The sequence below is a fragment of the Hyperolius riggenbachi genome, chromosome 5 (assembly GCF_040937935.1).
Source record: "Hyperolius riggenbachi isolate aHypRig1 chromosome 5, aHypRig1.pri, whole genome shotgun sequence".
Classification (NCBI taxonomy): domain Eukaryota; kingdom Metazoa; phylum Chordata; class Amphibia; order Anura; family Hyperoliidae; genus Hyperolius; species Hyperolius riggenbachi.
This window is the reverse complement of record NC_090650.1, coordinates 396,897,329-396,920,624: the sequence shown is the minus strand read 5'-3', so window position 1 is coordinate 396,920,624 and position 23,296 is coordinate 396,897,329. Positions and strand designations below refer to the sequence as shown.

The following is a 23,296-nucleotide window of genomic DNA, read 5'->3' as shown; positions in this document are numbered from 1 at the left end:
AAGTGCGCCCATTCACTTGCATTTCTGTGCACTTCACAGTGCAACGCACAGAAATGCGTGCAACACCACATCTCTTAAATGGACAGTAACGCAGCGCATAGATGTGAACTTGTTACTTTTTGAATCGGTGGTCAGTGGCTTTATAGTAAAAACAAGGAACACCAAGGGCCCCAATAGTGTAATATGTACTGGTAAATGGTTACTAGATAGAGTAAATATTAATACTCACAAACCAGGGTTGCCATTAGGCAACCACTGTAAAGGCAGGTGGGGAGATTTTCCTGACCCCACTAAGGAATAAGAAGTCGCTCTCTGTAAATGAGAAAAAAGGGGTTCAACCCTCCACCCAGGGTGGACTCAATATTATGCAGGAGAACAGAGGCGCCAAAAGGATAAAAGGAAGCTAAATGAGCTTAAAAACCAAGTTCTTGGTAAATAGAGGAGAAATAGTGGTGAACTTACCTCCTCCAAGTAGACACACAACGACTGTAGTAAAGACAGTCAATATATTTTATTTATGAACTCCAAATATGCAATGCGTTTCGTAGGTTTGATCCTGCTTCATCAGGCAATAAGGGATCAATAGCATATGTGGTCAGTAGAAGAGCCAGGCACCTCTGTGGAGCAACGGAGCATATGCTATTGCTCCGTTGTTATTGCCTGATGAAGCGGGATCAAACCTGCGAAACGCGTTGCATATTTGGAGTTCATAAATAAAATATATTGACTGTCTTTACTACAGTCGTTGTGTGTCTACTTGGAGGAGGTAAGTCTCCCTAACCCTGCTACTGCCTATAGAGCGCATCCTAGTGGCTGCAGCTTTGGCATACAGCAACACCCCTAGTGTGAACGAGGCCTAATTCAGGAAGGGTACATCGCGCTAACGTGGGGCAGAGTGCAAATGAAAGCCAAGATTCTTGGCTTTCCAGTAATATGTAGGTGTTCTAAATTGGAGTAAATTATCTTTTAAACAAGGGCAGTCATATTTTCTAGATGGTATAATACTTAACCTATTTTGGTTCCTGGACGTAGAAACTACGTCCAGGAACCATGCGCGCTATCGCGCGCGTGCACGCGCACTCCCGGCCGCGGATTCGGTAGCCACAGAATCAATGTATCGGGCTATGGTGCCCGATCACTGATTCCTCTCCCCCCGCTGAAAAAGCAACAGCTTCTCTCGGAAGCTGTGCTTTTTCTGGCCGTTGCCTCCCCGATGCGCCACTCTAAGCGTGTGTTACGCTTAGAGTGACGTCATGTAAACAAACTCATGGCCGCCATCTTGTGGCCAAAAAGTAAAACTACAACTAACAGTAAAAAAAAATTAAAAACACACAATTACATTATAAAACTATAGTTTACATCCCACCCTCCCAAAAATACCCAAATAAAATGTTTAATATAAAAAAAAAAAAAAAAAATTACAATAAAAACAAACAAACATGTAAATATTTACCTAAGGGTCTAAACTTTTTAAATATCAATGTAAAGATGAAATATTTCTGTATTTTTTTTTATTTTAAACTTGTAAATAGTGATAGATGCAAAACGGAAAAAATGCACCTTTATTTCCAAATAAAATATTGTTGCCATACATTGTGATAGGGACATAATTTTAACGGTGTAATAACCGGGACATATGGGCAAATACAATACGTGAGTTTTAATTATGGAGGCATGTATTATTTTAAAACTATAGTGGCTGAAACCTGAGAAATGATTTTTTCCGTTTTTTTTCTTATTCTACCTGTTAAAATGCATTTACAGTAAAGTGGCTCTTAGCAAAATGTACCCCCCAAAGAAACCCTAATTGGTTGCGGAAAAAACGAGATATAGATCAGTTCATTGTGATAAGTAGTGATAAAGTTATAGGCTAATGAATGGGAGGTGAACATTTCTCAAGTGAAAACGACGGAACGCGAATGGGTTAAGTACCGTTTTTTTCCTCTTTTGATAGCTTAATTAATCCCAGCTTTTACGCTAACCTCCCCACTAATGTTATTTTGTTCTTGATGCCTTACCCTAATTTCGACTTTAGTCTACTCTAGTTGCCCCTGTGGGAAACCTCATGGACATTCTGCTAATGTGATTGATTGCAGTTAAGGTTTCAGATAGATAACACACCCACACTGTTCTGCCAATTAAAACGTGTTGTGCTGCTGAGTGTGCGGTAATTGGAGACCTGTTCTCCATGAGGTGCCCTGCTGGGTAACCTCAAGTAGACTGGCACCTTAATTTCTCTCCATTTATTACTTCTTTCTGGGACCAGACTCTAACTTTCCCACCTGTGATCTTTTTGATGCCTAACTGTGATCTTGTAACACTAACCAATAAAATTTACTTTGCACTACTCTAACTTATGCTTGACTCTTGTCACAGTGGCTGCTATCTAACAGCTGACACTATAGCTGTATAAAAACCAGAACTAGCACTCACACCAACCTTTTGCAACTAGAAAACCCTGTGGACCAGTGTCTAATCCAACTGTCAAAACGACCTTCTGTTTACGGTCACCTGATTCTTCTTCCTCCTATTTTATATAGTAGCACCAACATCTTCCGTAGCACTGCATTTAGTACAAAACATTTTTTTACAATCCTGAACGGAGAGACCAGAAACTGGGAAAAAAAATTGATGTGGTCATAAAAGAGTGTCTTCGCCATCATAGTAAATATTGTGTGTAATGTCTCTGCAGGATGTATGCGGTGTACCGGCAGGCTCATCCCCCGACTGGGCTGGAGTTCTCTATGTACTGCAACTTCTTCAACAACAATGAGAAGAACCTGGTGGTAGCTGGAACCTCACAGCTATATGTCTACCGCCTGAATCATGATGCCGAGGTCTGTGTCCTGAGCAGCCTGTGTGTATCATATGTCTGTACCTCCTCCATACAGCGCTGCTGTCATCATACACATGTGTTACTCCACCATACAGCACTGGTGTCATTACACACATCTGTACCTCCCTCATAATGTGCTGGTGTCATTACACACATCTGTACCTCGTCCATACTGTGCTGGTGGCATTACACACATCTGTACCTCCCCCATACAGTGCTGGTGTCATTACACACATCTGTACCTCGTCCATACTGTGCTGGTGGCATTACACACATCTGTACCTCCCCCATACAGTGCTGGTGTCATTACACACATCTGTACCTCGTCCATACTGTGCTGGTGGCATTACACACATCTGTACCTCCCCCATACAGTGCTGGTGGCATTACACACATCTGTACCTCCCTCATAATGTGCTGGTGTCATTACACACATCTGTACCTCGTCCATACTGTGCTGGTGGCATTACACACATCTGTACCTCCCCCATACAGTGCTGGTGTCATTACACACATCTGTACCTCGTCCATACTGTGCTGGTGTCATTACACACATCTGTACCTCGTCCATACTGTGCTGGTGGCATTGCACACATCTGTACCTCCCCCATACAGTGCTGGTGGCATTACACACATCTGTACCTCCCCCATACAGTGCTGGTGGCATTACACTCATCTGTACCTCCCCCATACAGTGCTGGTGTCATTACACACATCTGTACCTCCCCCATACAGTGCTGGTGTCATTACACACATCTGTACCTCCTCCATACAGCACTGGTGTCATTACACACATCTGTACCTCCCCCATACAGTGCTGGTGTCATTACACACATCTGTACCTCCCCCATACTGTGCTGGTGTCATTACACACATCTGTACCTCCATCATACAGCGCAGGTGTCATCATACACATCTGTACCTCCATCATACAGCGCAGGTGTCATCATACACATCTGTACCTCCGCCATACAGCACTGGTGTCATTACACACATCTGTACCTCCGCCATACAGCACTGGTGTCATTACACACATCTATACCTCCCCCATACAGTGCTGGTTTCATTACACACATCTGTACCTCCCCCATACAGTGCAGCTGTCATCATACACATCTGTACCTCCTCCATACTGTGCTGGTGTCATTACACACATCTGTACCTCCTCCATACTGTGCTGGTGTCATTACACACATCTGTACCTCCTCCATACGGTGCTGGTGTCATTACACACATCTGTACCTCCTCCATACTGTGCTGGTGTCATTACACACATCTGTACCTCCTCCATACTGTGCTGGTGTCATTACACACATCTGTACCTCCTCCATACGGTGCTGGTGTCATTACACACATCTGTACCTCCCCCATACAGCACTGGTGTCATTACACACCTCTGTACCTCGTCCGTACAACACTGTTATCATTAGACATGAGATGCATCTGTACCTCCTCCATACAGCACTGGTGTCATTACACACATCTTTACCTCCTCCATACTGTGCTGGTGTCATTACACACATCTGTACCTCCTCCATACTGTGCTGGTGTCATTACACACATCGGTACCTCCTCTATACTGTGCTGGTGTCATTACACACATCTCTACCTCCCTCATACAACACTGGTGTCACTACACACATTTGTACCTCCTCCATACTGTGCTGGTGTCACTACACACCTCTGTACCTCCTCCATACTATACTGATGTCATTATACACCTCTGTACCTCCTCCATACAGTGCTGGTGTCATTACACACATCTGCACCACCCCCATACAGTGCTGGTGTCATTACACACATCTGTACCTCCACCATACAGTGCAGCTGTCATCATACACATCTGTTACTCCTCCATACAACACTGGTGTTATTGTATGCATCTGTTCCTCCCCCACACAGTGCTGGCTGGTATCATTACACACATCTGTACCGCCTCCATACTGTGCTGGTATTATTATGCACATCTGTACCTCCCCCATACATTGCTGGTATCAATACACACATCTGGTCCTTCCTCCATATTATACTGGTGTCATTACACTCATCTGTACCTCCTCCATACTGTACTGAGGTCATTACTTACATTTGTACCTTCTCAATAATGTACTGCTGTTATTTGTCATATGTATGTGCACATTACTATGTCATCTGGGGAGGAGAGATGAAAGGTGTCTCTGCTGATGTGGGTTTCCTGTAGACTACTCTAGCTAATTAGAGTGTAGCCGAGAAGAATCTCGGGTACAAAAATCACATACTTAGGAGAGGGAAACCTCGGAATCCTAATGAGACTTCACTCTCTGTCCTCTGGCCCTCTGTCACAGAGCGTGAACCCCCCAAAGATTACCTAAAAGTGTTGTCATTACACACATCTCTGCCTCTTTGCAGAGCGCAAACCCGCTAAAGATTACCTACATTGGGATTGTCAGTAATCTGATTGGGGCTGCCTTCCTCTTCAACCACAAGCGTGGCCGTGCTGCGCCTGCATTAGCTTGGCCGCCCCTGAGCAGTAAGCTATACCCGCTTGTGCACAAGTGGCCCTGATCAGTGGGTCCGTGGGTGGCAATGGGGGATCAGAGGAAAGCGAAGGAAACCTCTTTAGGATCCAGAGGCTTACCCTCTCCTTAGGCAAGTATGTAGTTCTGAACGCACGCTTTGGCTCGGGTTAACTTTCAAGTGGATCCGAGATGAACTTTTACTCATTGCATAATTGTGTTCCTTACATATAGGTTATAGGGCATTCCTCAAGCCAAATACTTTTTTCTTTTTGTTTTAATACTCTAATTCCCTATAAACTAAACAAGCCTCGCCCACAGCCCTCAGAGTGCCAAGGCACTCAGACCCATGTAGCAAGGGCTTATGGGAGCTCAGTCTGGGCAGGAGGAGGAGGAGGCTACTAGCCAGTGATTTCAGAGGCAGAGGGGAGGAGGAGGAGGAGGAGGAGGGAGTGAGCTGAGGGCTGGAGATGCAGTTGCAGATTACCTGTGTAATGACAAACAGAACATGGCCACTCTAATTGTATCACAGGAATAATTGATTTGCTGTATAAACTATTTAAACTTTTTAGATAAGATATATAGACAAGTTACTTGTTATATTTCGTTTTTCATCTTGGATCCGCTTTAACACTGCACTGGTGGCACTATATTTTTTTTTTTTCTCTTGTTGTCACCATACCCATATGAACCTTCTCCATGGTGCATATTTGTACATTCTTCATATAGTACAGGTATCAGTCCCTATTTCTGTAACTTCTCCATAGTGCATTCATATCATTTCTCTGCTTTCTCATTGCTTTGGTGTCTTTACCCATTTGTTTATCTACTTCAAAGTGTCTTTTCGTAATTGTTACTTTTGTCGTTTCATTCTTCTGTATGTTCTCCAGATGGCACTGTTGTCAACGTATGATGTTTTTGTGTTTATTTTATGTCATCCAGTATTGAAAATATCTCTCTACGGATTAATCTTTTTTTCAGAGTTCATCCAAAGCAGATAAGGGATCAGGTGAGGCTTCTGTTATCCATGTATACCTTTGTTCTTCCTTCATTCCCCACCATACTTTGTCTCTCTTTATTCCCCTTGTTACTTATCCATACCTCTTTTCTTATTTCCATTTCTGTTCATGTTCTTATCTTTTCTTTCCATACAGCCCCATCCCCAACCAACTCGCTGCCCCTTCTATCTGTACTCCTCATCACACTTTTGTTTTCTCTTCTGTACATTGCACTCTTCACTCCTGTAGCCCCAAGAATCCACACCATCTCTCCATTTCTTTCCTCTCCTTTTTTTAATATCTCTCCTTTCTATCAGAAGTATCTCTCTTCTCCATGTCTCCCTTCTGCACCCCCTGCTCTGTCATTTCTACATCCTCCTGTCCTACTCTGTGTCTCCTGTACTCTGTGTCTTCCTTCTACTTCTCCCCCACCACGACTCTGTACCTTCCTTCTACATCTCCCACAACTTCCCTCCCTACCCCCTTATCATGTGTCTTACTTTTACTTCTCACCCCCCCCCCCCCCCCCCTTACCTTCCCTGTTTATCCTTTTTATTTTAATCTTCTGCCTCATTCTCAGTATCTCCCTTGTACATCTCTTCCAGTCCTCCCTTCCATTTGGTGCCCATCTGCCCTCAACACCTCATCCCACCCTTCTGCATATTCCTCTCTTTCACATCTCCATCCCACATCCCCACCTTGTGTTTCTTTCCTTCAACCTTTCCCCGCCTCATGGTTCCCTCTCTTTCTGCTTTCCAAATCTGTCCTCATTCTCTCAGTTCTATCTGTGTCTTTTGGTATGTTCCGTCTCCCTTTTCTTTCTTTGTCCTTATTTTTCATGCTCCAGTTTGATCTGACTGCTTTTAATTGTCCTCTACAAACAGACGTGAGAGGACACAAGGAGAAGCTGGAGCTGATGGCTTCTTTTTCATTTTTTGGAAATGTCATGTCTATGGCGAGCGTGCAGCTGGCTGGAGGCAAGAGAGATGCTCTGCTCCTCAGCTTCAAAGATGCCAAGGTAGGCTGACAGCATTCTGCTGCCACTTCATGGATATCAAGTATCAGATTTCTGAGCAGGGCTGTGGAGTCAGAGTCAAGGAGTCGGAGCAATTTTGGGTACCTGGAGTCGGAGTTGGTGGTTTCAATAAAGTGAGGAGTCAGATGATTTTTGAACCAAATCCATAGCCTTTATAAAAAATTAGACTAAGGAGTCGGAGCAATTTTGGGTACCTGAAGTCGGAGGTTTCATAAACTGAGGAGTCGGATGATTTTTGTACCGACTCCACAGCCCCATTCTGAGTACATCATAACTTATGTCTTCTTCCTAGTTTCTCATTGACAAATCTTTGCTTCCATACTCTTCTGAGCCCATTCTGAACATTGTGTCCTCTGCTCTCTCACCCCTCAGTTGTCAGTTGTGGAATATGACCCGGATATACATGATCTGAAGACTCTTTCTCTGCATTACTTTGAGGAACCAGAGTTGCGGGTAAGTCACCTATTAGTTATCTCTCTCGTTGTATTGTGGGTGTGGTTAATGCTTCCTGGCATTAAAGGAATACCGAAGGCAAAATAAACTGGTGAGCTAAACAATTATCTATCCTCCTCCTCCTTTAAAATGACTTTTTTGGACATCCCACCTATTTATTGAAATTTACTTTAATTGTTTTGTTGACTCGACTCAATGACACATTCATTGATGTATGCCAGAGCTAAAACTATTCACCCCTTCGCTCTCTTTCCTGCTCTTAGGAGCCATTTTCTGTCAGAAAAGTGTTTTATAGCTACAATTTCTATGGGAGAAAAGCCTAGTTATTTGTTTGCTTGGCACTGTACATACACATGTCTATCTCATTATGTCACCTTGTTATTCCTTTAATGGTGGTCATAGCACACCTTTAATTAGAACTACTGACTTTTAGTGTTTGTATTTAATGTATTCCATGGGGTAATAAAAGCACCACATTTAGCCCTGATGACAAAATTCTGTACTGTGTATGTTAACTTGTTGTTGTCACTGGACCAAGCCCTTTGCTGACTCTTTGTATTTCCTCTCCATACAGGATGGCTTTGTGCAGAACGTTCACATTCCCAAAGTTCGGGTGGACCCCAGTGGACGATGTGCTGTCATGCTGATATACGGTACCAGACTGGTGGTACTGCCATTCCGGAGAGAGACCCTGGCCGAGGAGCACGAGGGGCCAATGGCAGAGGGGTAGGTACACTGATCTGAGGGAGTAGTAATGATTCAGCTATTCTATCCCTTCTGTATAGCAATCCCTGTACAGATAGGAAAGTTCAGCTCTTTCCAGAGCAGTATGTACTATTGGGAGAGCAGTACTATGAAGAGAGGAGGAGCAAAGGTTCCCGGCAACAGAGACTTTATTTGCTCATGTGGGTGTGGCTTCCATTCAGATCCTGAGAGACCCTCGCTGGATGACATCAGTCAGCAGCATGCATGTATTACAAATCATGTCCTGTGTTTTATTATTATTTAATTATTTAGTATTTATATAGCACCAACATCTTCTGCAGTGCTGTACAGAGTATATGGTTTTGTCACATAAGTGTCCCTCAGAGGAGCTCACAGTGTAATCCCTACCATAGTCAGATGTCTGTTTGTGTATCGTGTAGTGTATGTGTTTGTAGTCTAGGGCCAATTTAGGGGGAAGCCAATTAACTTATCTATATGTTTTTGGGCTGAGGTAGGAAACCGGAGTGCCTGGAGGAAATCCACGCAGTCACAGGAAGAACATACAAACTCCTTGCAGATAGTGCCCTGGCTGGCATTTGATTTGGGACCCAATGCAACAAGACAAGAGCATTACCACCATGCTGCCAGTGTACCATACTTTACAATGGACAGCTATGCTGTATGTGCTGGATGCCCTTTGTATCACTTTCTGAATAATATCCATCATCGTTATGTGTGGCTTCTGTGATAGATGCCACTTATAACCCTCGATAGGAGACACTTATCAGCATTGTGACTATATGATGCTTCCATGCTGGATATCTTGTGAGTTATGACAACTGTATACTTTGTGGATGTGGCTTCTTACTTACTTGGTAAGTCTCTGTCTTCTTTGCTAGGATGCGCCTTAGGTTCTGTTCAATGAGTACCAGCCATGAGCTGTATGGTTAAAGGAAAGCTTATGTGACTTGATGAGATAGACATGTGTATGTACAGTGCCAAGCATACTAATAACTATGCTGTTATGCTTTTCTTCTTTCTCTGCCTGAAAGAGTTATTCTACTATGCAACTGTTTTCTTCAGTTAGGACTTAAAGGGAACCTAAACTGAGGATATAGATTTTTCCTTTTAAAATAATACCAGTTGCCTGACTCTCCTGCTGGTCCCATGTCTGTAATACTGGGTACAAATGTTGCGATTTCCTGCTCGATTTGCGGGATCAATGGGATCGATTCGATTATATCCAACATGTTCGATCGTGTTTCAATCGATACAGCCGTCGATTTTGCATATTAAGTATGTAAAATCGACGGCTGTATCCATCGAAACACGATGGAACATGTTGATCCCGCAAATCAAGCGGTAAATCGCAATGTTTGTACCCAGCATGATACATTTAGCCCCTCAACAAGCATGCAGATCAGGTGCTTTGACTGAAGTCAGACTGGATTAGTTGCATGCTTGTTTCATGTGTGTGATTAAGCCACTGTTGCAGCAAAAAGATCAGCAGGACTACCAGGCAACTGGTATTGTTTAAAAGGAAACATCCATATCCCTCTCAGTTTAGGTTCCCTTTAAAGAGGAACTCCAGTGAAAATAATGTAATAAAAAAGTGCTTCATTTTTACAATAATTATGTATAAATTATTTAGTCAGTGTTTGCCCATTGCAAAATCTTTTAAATCCATGATTTACATTCTGACATTTATTACATGATGACATTTTTACTGTTGGCAGGTGATGTAGCTGCTGCATACTTTTTTAGCAGTTGGAAACAGCTGTAAACCGCTATTTCCCACAATGCAGCAAGGTTCACAGATAGGAAACTGCCAAGAGTACATACTTTTCACGTTTCTTATGGAAGGGGTTTCACCACAATATCAGCCGTACAGCGTCCCCTGATGGTCTGTTTGAGAAAAGGAATAATTTCTCATGTAAATTCTTGGTCGGAGTTTCTCTTTAAAGAAAACCTGTACTGAAAATTCATAGTCAAAATTACCATACACAAGTTATACTTACCTGCCGTGTAGTCTACTACTCAATCTTTCTCCTCTCCTGTGTCCTGTTTGTCCACTGTGATCAATGGAATTCTCCGTCCTCCATTTTGAAAACGGCCATTACCCCATAACAGCTTCCTGGTCAGCACACAGTTAAACTGTAATATCGCTCACTTGAGCCATAGGGAAACATGGACACATCAGTTCTCCTCTCAGCTGTAACTGACAGCAACTGATATATAAGTGACAGCAACTGATATATTTCAGTTCTGACAAAATGTTGTCAGAACTGGAAGGGATCACTGTAAGAAGAAAATGGTGAGCTTCTGAGAGGAACTGATGGCAAGGTAACTGTAATGTTCATTTGAAGTTACCTCATGTGTTTATTTTAAATAATTTTACTCAGTACAGGTTCCCTTTAAAGGGAACCAGAGAGGAATACAATTTAAAAATAGAAAAAGGCTTTTATACATACCTGGGGCTTCTTCCAGCCCCATAAGCCTGGATCGCTCCCACGCCGCCATCCTCCGCTTCCTGGAACCGCCGGTACCGGGCCCGTCACTTCCGGCGGACGCGGCCAATTGTCCGCATCACAGGGGCTCCCTCCATACCCGTACGAATGTGGCTGCGCAGTAGGCAGCCTCATGCGTACTTGTATAAAGGGAGTGCCGTGTGATGCGGAGAATCGGCCGCGGCCGACTGGCCGACTTGCGGCAATGACGGGACCCGGTACCGGCGGATCCAGGCAGCAGAGCACGGCGGCGTGGGAGCGATCCGTGCATGTGGGGCTGGAGGAAGCCCCAGGTATGTATAGTATCTTTTTCCTGGGGCCTCTGGTTCCCTTTAAGGTGAAGTTTGTGTATATGCATTTTGATACTGATTATAGGTTTATACAATTCAGGTACCCCTCTGAGCTTTTTGCGCTGTCTTTGAATTTACATTGAAATGTAGCAGTGGACCAGTATTAATTTAGTGATGTCTATTTTAATACAGTATTTATATGTATTGAATAAAGTGTGGCTGCTAATAACAGTGACACAGATGCTAACGACTCCTCTCCCTGCAGACAGAAGTCCAGCTTTCTGCCCAGCTACATTATTGATGTCCGGGAATTGGACGAGAAGCTGCTGAATATCATAGATCTTCAGTTCCTGCACGGATACTATGAGCCCACTCTGCTCATCTTGTTTGAGCCAAATCAGACCTGGCCGGGGTGCGTCCTCCTGTCTTTCTGTATGTGTGTGTTGTGGCCACGCTGTTCCATGTTTGTGTGCTGCACTCTTCGGTTGACTGTTGCATTGACGACTCATCTGCAATGTTTCTCTCTGCAGACGGGTTGCGGTACGCCAGGATACGTGCAGCATTGTGGCCATCTCTTTGAATATCCTTCAGAAGGTTCACCCTGTTATTTGGTCGCTCTCCAGTTTACCTTTTGACTGTACCCAAGCACTGGCGGTGCCCAAACCCATCGGTCAGTAGTGACTGTTCAGACTACCATCCCCAAGCATTGCTGTGTACTATTGTGTAGTAAATCATTCTTCTCTCCCTGCAGGTGGTGTTGTCATCTTTGCCGTGAACTCTTTGCTGTACCTCAATCAAAGTGTTCCCCCCTATGGAGTGTCTCTCAACAGCCTGACCAATGGGACCACTTCTTTTCCTCTCAGTATGTTATCCACTTGCACTGCCCCTGTACTGTCCTCCAGCCCTGACACCATATCATTAAGCCATTGTGTACTGTCTGTACGCCATATATTGGTTTGTGCTTCTTTCTTATTAAAGTGCACCTGAACTCTTGCACAGAACATAAGGAAAACATAGAGAAATGCACCCTGTATGTATATAGAGAGTTTAGTCTGTCTAATTCCCTTTAATCTGTCATTAATCACAACTGTAATTTGATCTCTCAGCGGTGTCAGCTGGCTGCCTCGGCAGAGCAGCAAATTTGTAAACACAGAATATTAACCTTATGCCTGCTTCCATGAAAGCAGGAAGTAGTCACACTGCAGATTTATTGCAGGATTTGTATAAGCTGTAAAAAATAAATGTTTTTCTTTAAAGGTTTTTACACTGTTCCTTATCTTTTAGAGCAGAGAGGAAGTTGAGTTCAGGTCCGCTTTAATGAAATAAGGCTTTTGCCATATATGTGTTTTGGTCAGTTGTTCTCTGTTCTTATGACATCACTACATGCTGACTTTTACCGACCTGTCACACAGCGTTACCTTTTTTATTAACCTTTTATACCTTTATTAACTAAAATGTAATCTGTCTACAGAGATGCAGGACGTTGTCCGGATATCGCTGGACTGTTCCCAAGCCACCTTCATCTCCTATGACAAGATGGTCATCTCCCTGAAGGGCGGTGAGATGTGAGTGATACCTGAAGCTACTCTGCCTCTCCCGGATTAGATTCTGTTCCGTTTTCACACCCAGCCCCTTTGCATGCTGAATTGCCCACTGGACCCTGCTCAGCCTCATTTCTACCCCACAGGGTGATGTGGCCTGATACCCCTCTCTTTCCGGATTGGTTGTCCCCACACACACTTCTTCCCCATGCTTATGCAGGAGAACAGAGGCGCCAAAAGGATAAAAGGAAGCTACATGAGCTTAAAAACCAAATTCTTGGTAAATAGAGGAGGTAGTGGTGGACTTACCTCCTCCAAGTAGACACACAACGACTGTAGTAAAGACAGTCAATATATTTTATTTATGAACTCCAAATATGCAACGCGTTTCGCTGGTTTGATCCCGCTTCATCAGGCAATAACAACGGAGCAATAGGATATGTGGTCAGTAGAAGAGCCAGGCACCTCTCTTCTTCCCCACGCTAGACAAGTACATATTGAGTGGCTGCTGCTTGGATTACAGACCGGGTGGAGCTGATAGTTCAAATATCAGTAATGGAAAATTATTGCATTGGTGTCTATGAGATGCCTGCTGGTGCCCAAATTATTGTCCCTCTCTTATACCACTTCCCTAGACTTTACCCCCACGCCCAACCTTTTCACCCAAATTGTGGCTCTGCACACCAGACTCCACAGCCTCCCACCCCCTTTTTCCAAATATGAGGCTTTGAAAACCTAGTCTAGTCTTCCATGCGAGGCTATGCCTACCCCCCCCCCCCCCCCCCCAAAAAACATTTTGAGATGAGAATGCTTCCTTTCTAACACACACCATCACAGCTGCAGGTGTGGCTTTGCTCACACTCCTAAATATGTAGCTGTAATCTATGTACAGTAATTCACCCAGTCCCTTCTTAGTACATACAGATAAATGGGCTTGTATTGTCTTTGTCTGTACTGGTCTTTCAAACATCAAACCAGACTGTCATGAAATGCATGCATTACTTAAAAATGTGTGAAAGTATAAATGTACAAAAGAAAAAAATATTGGTTTACTCAGTCAAGCGAAAATCTACATTAGAGGAGTGGTGGGGTGAGGAAGGTAACAAAGTAACTGGCAGCCAAAAGGGATACACTTGTTCATAGCCTACGGCCTATGAACCTTTTTGCAACTTCGATAGGGTTACCTCGTTTGAGATAAGTGCACTGCTTCTGACCTCAGATGGCAGAACTCGTGCTGTAAATTCTTGGAATGCTTTGATACCTCTCTCTCTCTCTCTCCCTCTCTCTCTACTAGCAGGAAATATAGAAAATGAAAGCAGAAGTCCTCTGTTATTGTCTCACACTGCCTCCTAGTGACAAGTGGTCAGAAATACACATTACAGCAGTACTAATTAGAAGCAAGGAAATGTAACAAATAAGAAATAAAAAAAAGTGCTAAAATGAATTGGCCCGGCACACTTGCAAGCCTCTAAATAAATTGGCAGCTTTGCATAGCACTATTGCAGCTTGGTCACACACACAGCTGTATAGAAATGCGATATTGATGTAATGCTAATGTCTGCATTGTGTGACTTGTGTCTTTGTCCAGTTACGTACTGACTCTGATCACAGACGGGATGCGCAGTGTACGATCGTTCCACTTTGACAAGGCAGCAGCCAGTGTTCTCACCACATCTGTGAGTGTTACTCCATGGTTGTCATTTAGAAGGTCTCAGAAATGACTACATCAGTCACTCACATGTGATCTGTCCCTCTTAGATGACGCTGATGGAGCCCGGATATCTATTCCTTGGGTCCCGATTGGGAAACTCGCTGCTTCTAAAATACACAGAGAAGGTTCAGGACAGTCCGTCCTCACTCAGCAAAGATGGCGACAAACCAGTGAGTAATAGTGATGGACATGCTAGGACAAGGGTATAAGATTACTCTGTATGGTCTCGGCTGACTGCGCAGGCGCTGCCCGGCAACGCGTGTCCTTGATCACATGGCCGGGAGCGCTCCGTGCATGTGCACTATGTAGATGTTGCGTAGTGTGCATGTGCAGAGCACTGCCAGCAGGACCACCCCGACCAGGAATTAAGTTTGGGTATCAGTACATGGGGACGGGGGGAGCGGTGGGCATGAGAGCCCACTACACATGCTTGCTCTCCTCTTTTGAAATTGTTTTTATGCTAAGGTATCCTTGAAGCTCTTGTTCAGAAACACATACTTACCTCTGGATCCTAATGAGGTTTCCCTCACTGTCCTCTGCTCACCGTTGACGCTTGTGGGCCCTCCAGCACATCGGAGCCAAGCTCCTATATTGACACGAGAGTGGTTGTGTCTGCGCAATGGCATGGATTTGCACAAGCGGCTCTGGCTTACTCCGCAGTACGGTCGCGATCATGCTTGAAGATGAGCACGGCCCTGGTCAGATTACCGACAAGTCAGAGGACGGAAAGGGAGACCTCATTAGGACTCAGAGGCTTCCCTCTTCTTGTGATTTCGTACTAGAGCTTCAGCTTTGGTACACTTTAAAGCGTATGCACGTAGAAGTTCACGTTGCACATGATTCCTGCTATTTGGTGGTACTTTATGACTCTAGCAAAATGCCAGGGCATTGATATCTAAAAGGACAGCCTACAGTACAAGCTTGGCACTGATTAGCTTCTGTTACTTTCTAGCTGCAGTCATCTTGGTGGTGCTTAGTACTGGTTTGACCTCCAAAGGAGTAGACTGAGAATTCCTGCTAAAAATACCAGCCAGCAGGGGCGTAGCTAGACTTAAAAGCCCCCCCCCCCCTGATAAAATGATACCATGAGGCCCCCTTGGTCCCCAAACCCCATCCGGATCACGTGATCAGGAGCCAGCAAATGGCAGCAGAGTGTTCTGCTGTGAAGCAGCATCTGGAAGCAGGAAAACATTACACCCGCTCCTGCACACAGTTTTTGTGAGTGAACGGGGAGGTTTTTTTTTTGTTTTTGTTTTTTTTTGCTAATTAACTGCACTTGTGGTTGGGGAGAGGGAGGTGGGGGGGCCACAGCCTCTGGCCCCCTCTGCGATGGTAGGGGACCGCAGGGTTGATTGCTACGCCCATGCCAGCCAGTGCTAGCCTTTTTTTCAACTCTTCCAGTGTGAATGAACATAAAGAGAAGCAGCAGAAATGGTGAATCTTCAAACTCAGACTATCCCTTATAACTAAAATAAGAATATTGGACTCCAAGGAACTTCCATTTTGGATCAGTTCTGTAGATACAGTACAGTTTGTTTTTTTAAGTCTGGTTCGTGTTAGTCTCCTTGTACAAGTACACATCATTATGTCCAATAGTTATTTGAAGGTTAATAAAATTCTGTTCCAGGATGAGCCCCCCTCTAAGAAGAAGCGTGTGGACTCCTCGGTGTCTCGTTCTGGTGAGTACTCGCTGTCCATATGGGAATTCTGTTGTGAGAGTGTCTACTGATAAACACAACTCTCTCATACCACTGGTGCCTGTGTGATCCTAGCTCTCTGCTGCCCCTTCTACTGCAGAGGAGTGTGTGAGCGGTTCCCTCTGCTGCCTGATTGGTGATGTTGTGTCATTGTATGTGAACAGCGGCAACACAGTGGCGTAGTGGATAGCACTTTCGCCTTGCAGCGCTGGGTCCCTGATTTGAATCCCAGCTAGGACACTATCAGCACAGAGTTTGTATGTTCTCCCTATGTCTGCGTGGGTTTCCTCCAGACACGCCAGTTTCCTCTCACATCCCAAAAACATACCGCTAAGTTAATTGGCTAATTCCCTAAATTGAGCCTAGACTACGATACATACATACACTTATGACTATAATGGGAATTAGATTGTGATTGCCTCTGAGGGAACAGTTAAGTGACAAGACAATACTCTGTACAATGCTGTGGAAGATGTCGGCACTATTTAAATACTAAATAATAACAGTGCTGTGTTTTGTCCTTTCTGTGTGCGTAAAGAGCTGCTTTCAGTGTTGACAACTTATGCCTTTAATTACTGCCATGTCAACATTAAACAGGTTCTGTGTTTAATTACACACAATCAGTGTCGAGACTCAAAAGGTCCGTACACACGCCGGACTGGAGGCAACGACGGGTCCGTCGTCACCTCCTGCTGGGTGGGCGTTTCAAGCGACAGTCCGGCGTGTGTACAGTCTGTCGGCGGACTGATACGGCTGTTCCTGAGCGATCCGCCGGGCGGATCGCTCAGAAACAGCCGTATCAGTCTGCAGACAGACTGTACACACGCCGGACTGTCGCTGGAACGCCCATCCAGCGGGAGGTGACGACGGACCCGTCGTTGCCTCCAGTCCGGCGTGTGTACGGACCTTAAGCAGCCACAAAAAAATGCATACATTGTGTCAGTGATTAAAGTAATTAGTTGTCAACACTTGTTCCCTCTGCTGCATTTTCTGGTGATTGTGGCATTGCATGTAAATGGTGCTATGTGCTGTCCCACTTGGTGTTGGTTTGTGTAAACCAGGGGTCTCAAACTCAACTTACCTGGGGGCCGCAGAAGGGAAAGTCAGGATGAAGCTGGGCCGCATAAGGGATTTCACACAAAAAAAGTCCTCAAATGTCATTATTAACAGTTTTAATTATTTCTTCTGAACATGAAGTGTCCTACCTTATAGTTCGCTTCAGTGCTTCCATTACAAGTAATCCGCCGTGTCCCCGACGCAAAACAAGGGCTGCAAAAGCCCCCAAATCGCCCGGGGGGCAATCCGCTGGCATTTCCTGGAGGGGGCAGAGCTTTCAGCTTCAGCTCTGCCCCTCCTGACATCAATCGCAGCGGATCGCCGCCTCTGCCCGCCCCTCTCACTCTTCCTTCACAGACAGGGGCGGGGAAAGGCGGCGATCCATGCGGCAATTGACGTCAGGAGGAGCAGAGCTACAGCTGTGGAAGCTCTGCCCCTCAGCGCAGTCGTGGATGTTTGCCCGGGGGATTTGGGGGCTCTACAGCCCTCGTTTAGTGGCGGGGATGCGGCGGATTACTTGGGAGCACTGAAGCGAACCATAAGGTAAAATAGTTCGCTTCCGTGTCTCTTTTGCTTTTGCTCTCTTTTGTATGTGTTTTTGTGTAAACCTAACACTCTGATGCCCTTTCTTGTGCTCAGGGTGGGAATAGTTTCTCTGCTGCCCCTACTGTTGGTGATGTCAGTATGTGTGTTACATTATACACCCTCAGTGCTTTTATTTCACTGTGAATGCGAGCAGTTTTGTTGTTGTTATTTAAAGGGATACTGTAGGGGGGTCAGGGGAAAATGAGTTGAACTTACCCGGGGCTTCTAACGGTCCCCCGCAGACATCCTGTGTTGGCGCAGCCACTCACCTATGCTCCGGCCCCGCCTCCGGTTCACTTCTGGAATTTCAGACTTTAAAGTCTGAAAACCACTGCGCCTGCGTTGCCGTGTCCTCGATCCCGCTGATGTCATCAAGAGCGCACAGCGCAGGCCCAGTATGGTCTGTGTCTGCGCAGTACACTCCTGGTGACAACAGCGGGAGCGAGGACACGGGCGTGCAGGCGCAGTGGTTTTCTGACTTTAAAGTCAGAAATTCCAGAAGTGAACTGGAGGCGGGGCCGGAGCATCGGTGAGTGGCTGCGCCAACACAGGATGTCTGCGGGGGACCATTAGAAGCCCCGGGTAAGTTCAGCTCATTTTCCCCCGACCTCCCTACAGTATCCCTATAAGTATAAACATTGTCGCTGTATTCTAAATGTAGCAGCCAATCGGATGTCTGCTCACATTCTCTGGCATTCATTGTGCAGCTCATGTATATGTCTTGTGTAGTCACTGAGAAAGTGCCTAATGTTCAGAATGCTCTTTGTGTTGACTCGGCAGGGAATAAGGGTGCGCTTTTGGATGAAATTGACGAGATTGAAGTATACGGCAGCGAAGCTCAAAGCGGCACGCAGCTCTCCACGTACTCGTTTGAGGTAAGAAAGGTGAAAAATAAAAAAATGGAAGAGTGTGAGATTCTGTAAGCTCTCCTACCCTACTCTGTCCCCGGTTTAATCTAAATAGGGTATATTTACACTAACAGGTTATGAAGTTGCAAGCACATGCTTTGTTTTGAGTAGGTTGGATAACCCCCGTGTGTGTGTAATATGTAATATGAAAACTGGTAATAAATCTCGTCAATAAAAACTAGTCTTGATTTTTAACTTTTGCCCATGCGGCCCTAGTGATCAGCCTAAATGCACTCATGTAACATTTATATTGTGTAGCTCAGCAGTGGGCTGGCGGGGCGATCAAAGTGTTGGACTTAATGTGACGCTTTGATCTGAAGGGTCTGACACTGTATTGGATTCTATTCATGCAATGTGCAATTATTATCCTCTCATTGACCATCTATACTCATCACATGCCTCCGGCGCTGCTGTGTACCATGTAGAGCACTTCACAAGGGGAGAGCGAGCCTGTGTATAGAACTTACACCCTCTACTTCTTGCCTAGGTGTGTGACAGCATCTTGAACATTGGACCATGTGCTATGGCATCTATGGGAGAGCCAGCTTTCCTATCTGAGGAGGTAAGTGACCGAAACCACCTCTGAAAGTGGTTAAAGTTAATGGAAACCTAAAAAACATTAAATCTGATACCTAAGGAGAGGGAAGGCTCTGGGTCCTATAGAGCCTTCCCGCTCCTCTCACGGTCCCCGCGTTCCAGCACTGTCAACCCCCGCTACCAGTGTTCAACGGATTGGTCAAATACTGCTCTCTGCCTTTGCAAGAGGATTCAGAAGTTTTCGGAAGCCCAAGTGCTCTCAAAGATGGGTGGCTACGTACTGGTCCTGCACGAGCACACTCCCTCGCGCATGTGCAGTACAGAGCCGCCTGTCTTCGGGAGCACTCGGGCTCCTGAAGACTTCCGAAGCCTCCTCCGGCGGATCATTCAAACGGAGTTACATCACTGCAACGAGGGATCAGTGAAAGGAGAGGAAATGCGCTATAGGACCCAGAGCCTTCCCTCTTCTTAGGTAAGTATCTGTTTGTTTTGGGGGGGGGGGGGGGGTTTAGGTCCCCATTAGCTTTAACATTTAAAGTTCCACAAGGATGTTATAAATGCCCTGTAATCCATAACTGCAACTGTTATTATTATTCAATTTAAAGGGCAGAAACACTTTTTCACAGGATAGGAGGAAAAGAGTTGAACTTACCTGGGTCTTCTAATGGTCCCCCACAGACATTCTGTGCCCGCGCATCCACTCACCGATGCTCCGGTCCCCGCCGCACGTTCACTTCCAGAATTTGCGACTTTAATGTCCCGTGTCCTTGCTCCCACTGACATCACCGGGCGCGTAGTGCGCAGGCACCGACCGTACTGCGCCTGTACAGTACACTCCCAGTGACGTCAGCAGGAGCAAGGACACGGCTGCGCAGGCGCAGTGGTTTGAGACATTTAAAGTTGCAAATTCCAGAAGTGAACGTGTGGCGGGGACTGGAGCATTGGTGAGTGGCTGCGCGGGCACGGGACGTCTGTGGGGGACCATTGGAAGCCCCAGGTAAGTTCAACTGTGTCTGTGTGGGTTTCCTCTGGGCACTCCAGTTGTACCGCAACGCAAAATATGTCAGTGCTATATAAATACTAAAAAATAACAATTTCAGGGATGCTAATTAGCTTGCCAGTACATGGGGAAAAAATGGAGGAGAGCATACAAACTCCATGCAGATAGCGTCCTGTCTGGCATATGAGCCTGGAACTCTAGTACGGCGAGGAGAGAGCACAAGCCACGTAGCCATCACGCTGGTTGGTCTAATGAATGTAAATAAATAAGTTTTTCTTCCTGCTTGATAATAACTCTCCTGCCAATTTAGTTCCAGAATAGCCTTGAGCCGGACCTGGAGATCGTCCTGTGTTCTGGATATGGGAAGAATGGGGCCCTCTCTGTCCTGCAGGTGAGAATCTTGCCATTTCCTTATGAGTCTATTCTGACCTCAACATACCCCACAAGGCGTACATGGCGTTCTGGCACCCAGGGATTTTCAGCCCAGGTTGAGCCAAATGACTGCTCACCCTGCTGCCGCGCAAAAGGGGGGGGGTAACCAACCTAAGGACCACAGGCTTACACCCCCCTAGTGAACAGGCTATTTTTTTTACAAATAAGTGCTCTGCAGCTTTAATGGCTCCCTGCAGAGCCATACAACCAGCACACAAAATATCCCCCCCCCCCCTTTTCTGCCCACCAACAGAGCTTTCTGTTGGTGGGCTCTGATTGCTGCTATGTTTTTTTTATTTATTTTAAATTTCACTATTTTTTATATTTATCTTTAGTACTTCCCTCCCCCCACCAGCCAATTACAGCGATCCACTCTCATAAGCATCAGCCTATGAGAACCGATCGCTCTTGTGTCTCCCCAGAGGAAAGCCGAGTGACACGGCTGTACCAGTACAGCGCTGCCGTAGATCACAACGATGTACAATGTAAATAGAAGGCGAACAGTCTAATAGTGGCTGTTAGACTGATGTGCACACGATCCCCTGTAAAACCCCACCCCAGGACTTGACACCTTGTGGCATTAGGCGGTCCTGGGGCTGCCACCTTCCCGATGCCAACGTTAGGCGGTCGGGAAATTAAATACAATTCCCCCTCCCAAGTTATTGCAACTTGACCGGCAATTGCTGGATCCCCGTATCAGCCCGTGCATTGGTCGGGAACTATAGCATTACTGCTATAGCCGTGCCAAGCTTCGGTGCTATGCGACCTCGCAGCAGGTGCCGAAAAGCCCTGCTTCTCCGACAAGCCCTCTGTAGACCCTCCTCCATCCAAGGGTTGTGTATAATACTAATTAAAGGTTGTAGCTGGGCATGCACGCTACAACCACTGCACTAAGCCACCAGCCACAAATGCATGGATGCACTGGGGAGGGGGCGCAATCGGGCTTATCGATTGGGGGTGATGCAGTAGGATGGCATCGGGCTTTACAACTCTTTTGAGAATCTGGTGCTTCTGTTTTTTTTCCGAAATCAGATTTTTCAACTTTAAGAGTTGTGTGTGTGTAAAATTAATTATATACATTTTTTTTTCTCAATGAAGAAAAGTATCCGGCCCCAGGTGGTGACAACCTTTGAACTTCCTGGATGCCACGATATGTGGACTGTCATTTCTTCAAACGAGGTGGGTGAACAGTGTTCTGTGTTTTATGGTGAAGTGTGAAATGCTTGAGGGGTCTCGCCAATAAAGCTGAGGACCCGGACATGATATGGATGGTTCCAGCCCTCTGCTCTCTCTGTGTTCCTCTCGGTTAGTGTTCCAGGATAGCCATGGCACATCCATTTTGAAAACTGTTTGACTGGTGTGCATCCTTGTACTAGTACATGAGAGGTCACCCCTAATCATATCCTATTGCTAGAGAGAGATTAGTGATGAGTTGGGTCCAGTCCGGGTTGGTTTCCAGCCAGCTTAACCATCTGTTTTTGGGTTGTTCGTCAAGTGCTGTTTTTTTCCATGCCACCTTGCCGTTCTGGTGACCCTCCATCTCTTCCTCTCTGTCTACTGCATATAAAACTCTTCTCTTGTAATACCTATTTCTGATATGTTTGCGATTTTTCTTAACGTCCTCCTCCATAGTCTAACGCAGAGACCAGTACTGGGGATGTAGAGGAGTATGAAGAGAGAAACCGCCACGGATTCCTCATTCTGAGCCGTGAAGACTCCACCATGGTGAGTAGCTACTGGAAGCCGCTGTGAAATAATAAACTTGGTCAAAGTTACGTATACTGGCCTATTCAGAAGCCTAGTTGGTCACGTTCCATATAATGGTCCGTACAGACACGTAGTTGGTCACGTTGTGTATAATGGTCTGTACAGAAGCATAGCTGGTCAAGTTAGGTCTAATGGCCTGTAGAGGTACATAGTTGGCCAAGTTAAGTATATTGGCCTATACAGACGCATAGTAGGTGAGACCCGCAATGACTGTTAATGTTTTTGTGTGATATACCGCACAGCTACTGCCTAGTAGCCTATCTGGAGATTGGATGAGTGGAAAGTGCCCTACTATGGGGGAAACCATAGTCTCGCAATAGCCGTTGGACTTCAAGTGATCCGATCTTACAGACCTGTAGAGGAAACCTGTACTGACAACTAGTTTTTAGCCCAAAAAAATGTTCTCCTGAGTTTTCTCCTAGGTGATATTTTCAGACTTGTCAATAAAATGCCCTTTAAATCACCATCAAACAAAAAAAATACTTAAAATCGTTGTGAAAGAACTTTCCCACCTTTTTTTTGGTACTTTTTAAATTGAAAATGGCTGAAAAGTTAGTCTAAATACCAGATGAAAAAGTATCTCCTAGGAGAAAACACAGGACAAAAAATGAATTGCAATTAGGCCATGCTCTCTTAAAGTGCAGACGCAGCACTACTGCGCTCGTGCATCAGAAGAGGCGCAACTCAGATCAGGAGTTCGTCAAGCTCTTAACAGATTTCTTGTGGGGGTCCATGATTGATC

The 23,296-nt window shown here is 45.4% G+C and overlaps 1 protein-coding gene across 2 annotated transcripts in view; it reads left to right on the top strand.

Annotated features, from left to right (window-relative positions):
* The window catches only part of CPSF1 (cleavage and polyadenylation specific factor 1), a 66,665-nt gene that overhangs the window by 2,938 nt on the left and 40,431 nt on the right, over positions 1-23,296 (top strand). Inside the window, exons 2-18 of one of the 2 annotated variants that reach the window (XM_068237873.1) lie at positions 2,693-2,837; positions 6,313-6,340; positions 7,214-7,347; positions 7,738-7,818; positions 8,393-8,544; positions 11,586-11,732; positions 11,851-11,990; positions 12,072-12,182; positions 12,792-12,885; positions 14,450-14,537; positions 14,620-14,742; positions 16,200-16,251; positions 18,691-18,785; positions 19,306-19,380; positions 20,666-20,746; positions 21,886-21,966; positions 22,420-22,512. In XM_068237873.1, the coding sequence (XP_068093974.1) occupies positions 2,694-2,837; positions 6,313-6,340; positions 7,214-7,347; positions 7,738-7,818; positions 8,393-8,544; positions 11,586-11,732; positions 11,851-11,990; positions 12,072-12,182; positions 12,792-12,885; positions 14,450-14,537; positions 14,620-14,742; positions 16,200-16,251; positions 18,691-18,785; positions 19,306-19,380; positions 20,666-20,746; positions 21,886-21,966; positions 22,420-22,512 (1,719 nt within the window). In that variant the 5' untranslated portion in view covers position 2,693. Of the gene's footprint in view, positions 1-2,692; positions 2,838-6,312; positions 6,341-7,213; positions 7,348-7,737; positions 7,819-8,392; positions 8,545-11,585; positions 11,733-11,850; positions 11,991-12,071; positions 12,183-12,791; positions 12,886-14,449; positions 14,538-14,619; positions 14,743-16,199; positions 16,252-18,687; positions 18,786-19,305; positions 19,381-20,665; positions 20,747-21,885; positions 21,967-22,419; positions 22,513-23,296 lie in introns of both variants that reach the window. The other variant, XM_068237872.1, reaches the window with a different exon arrangement.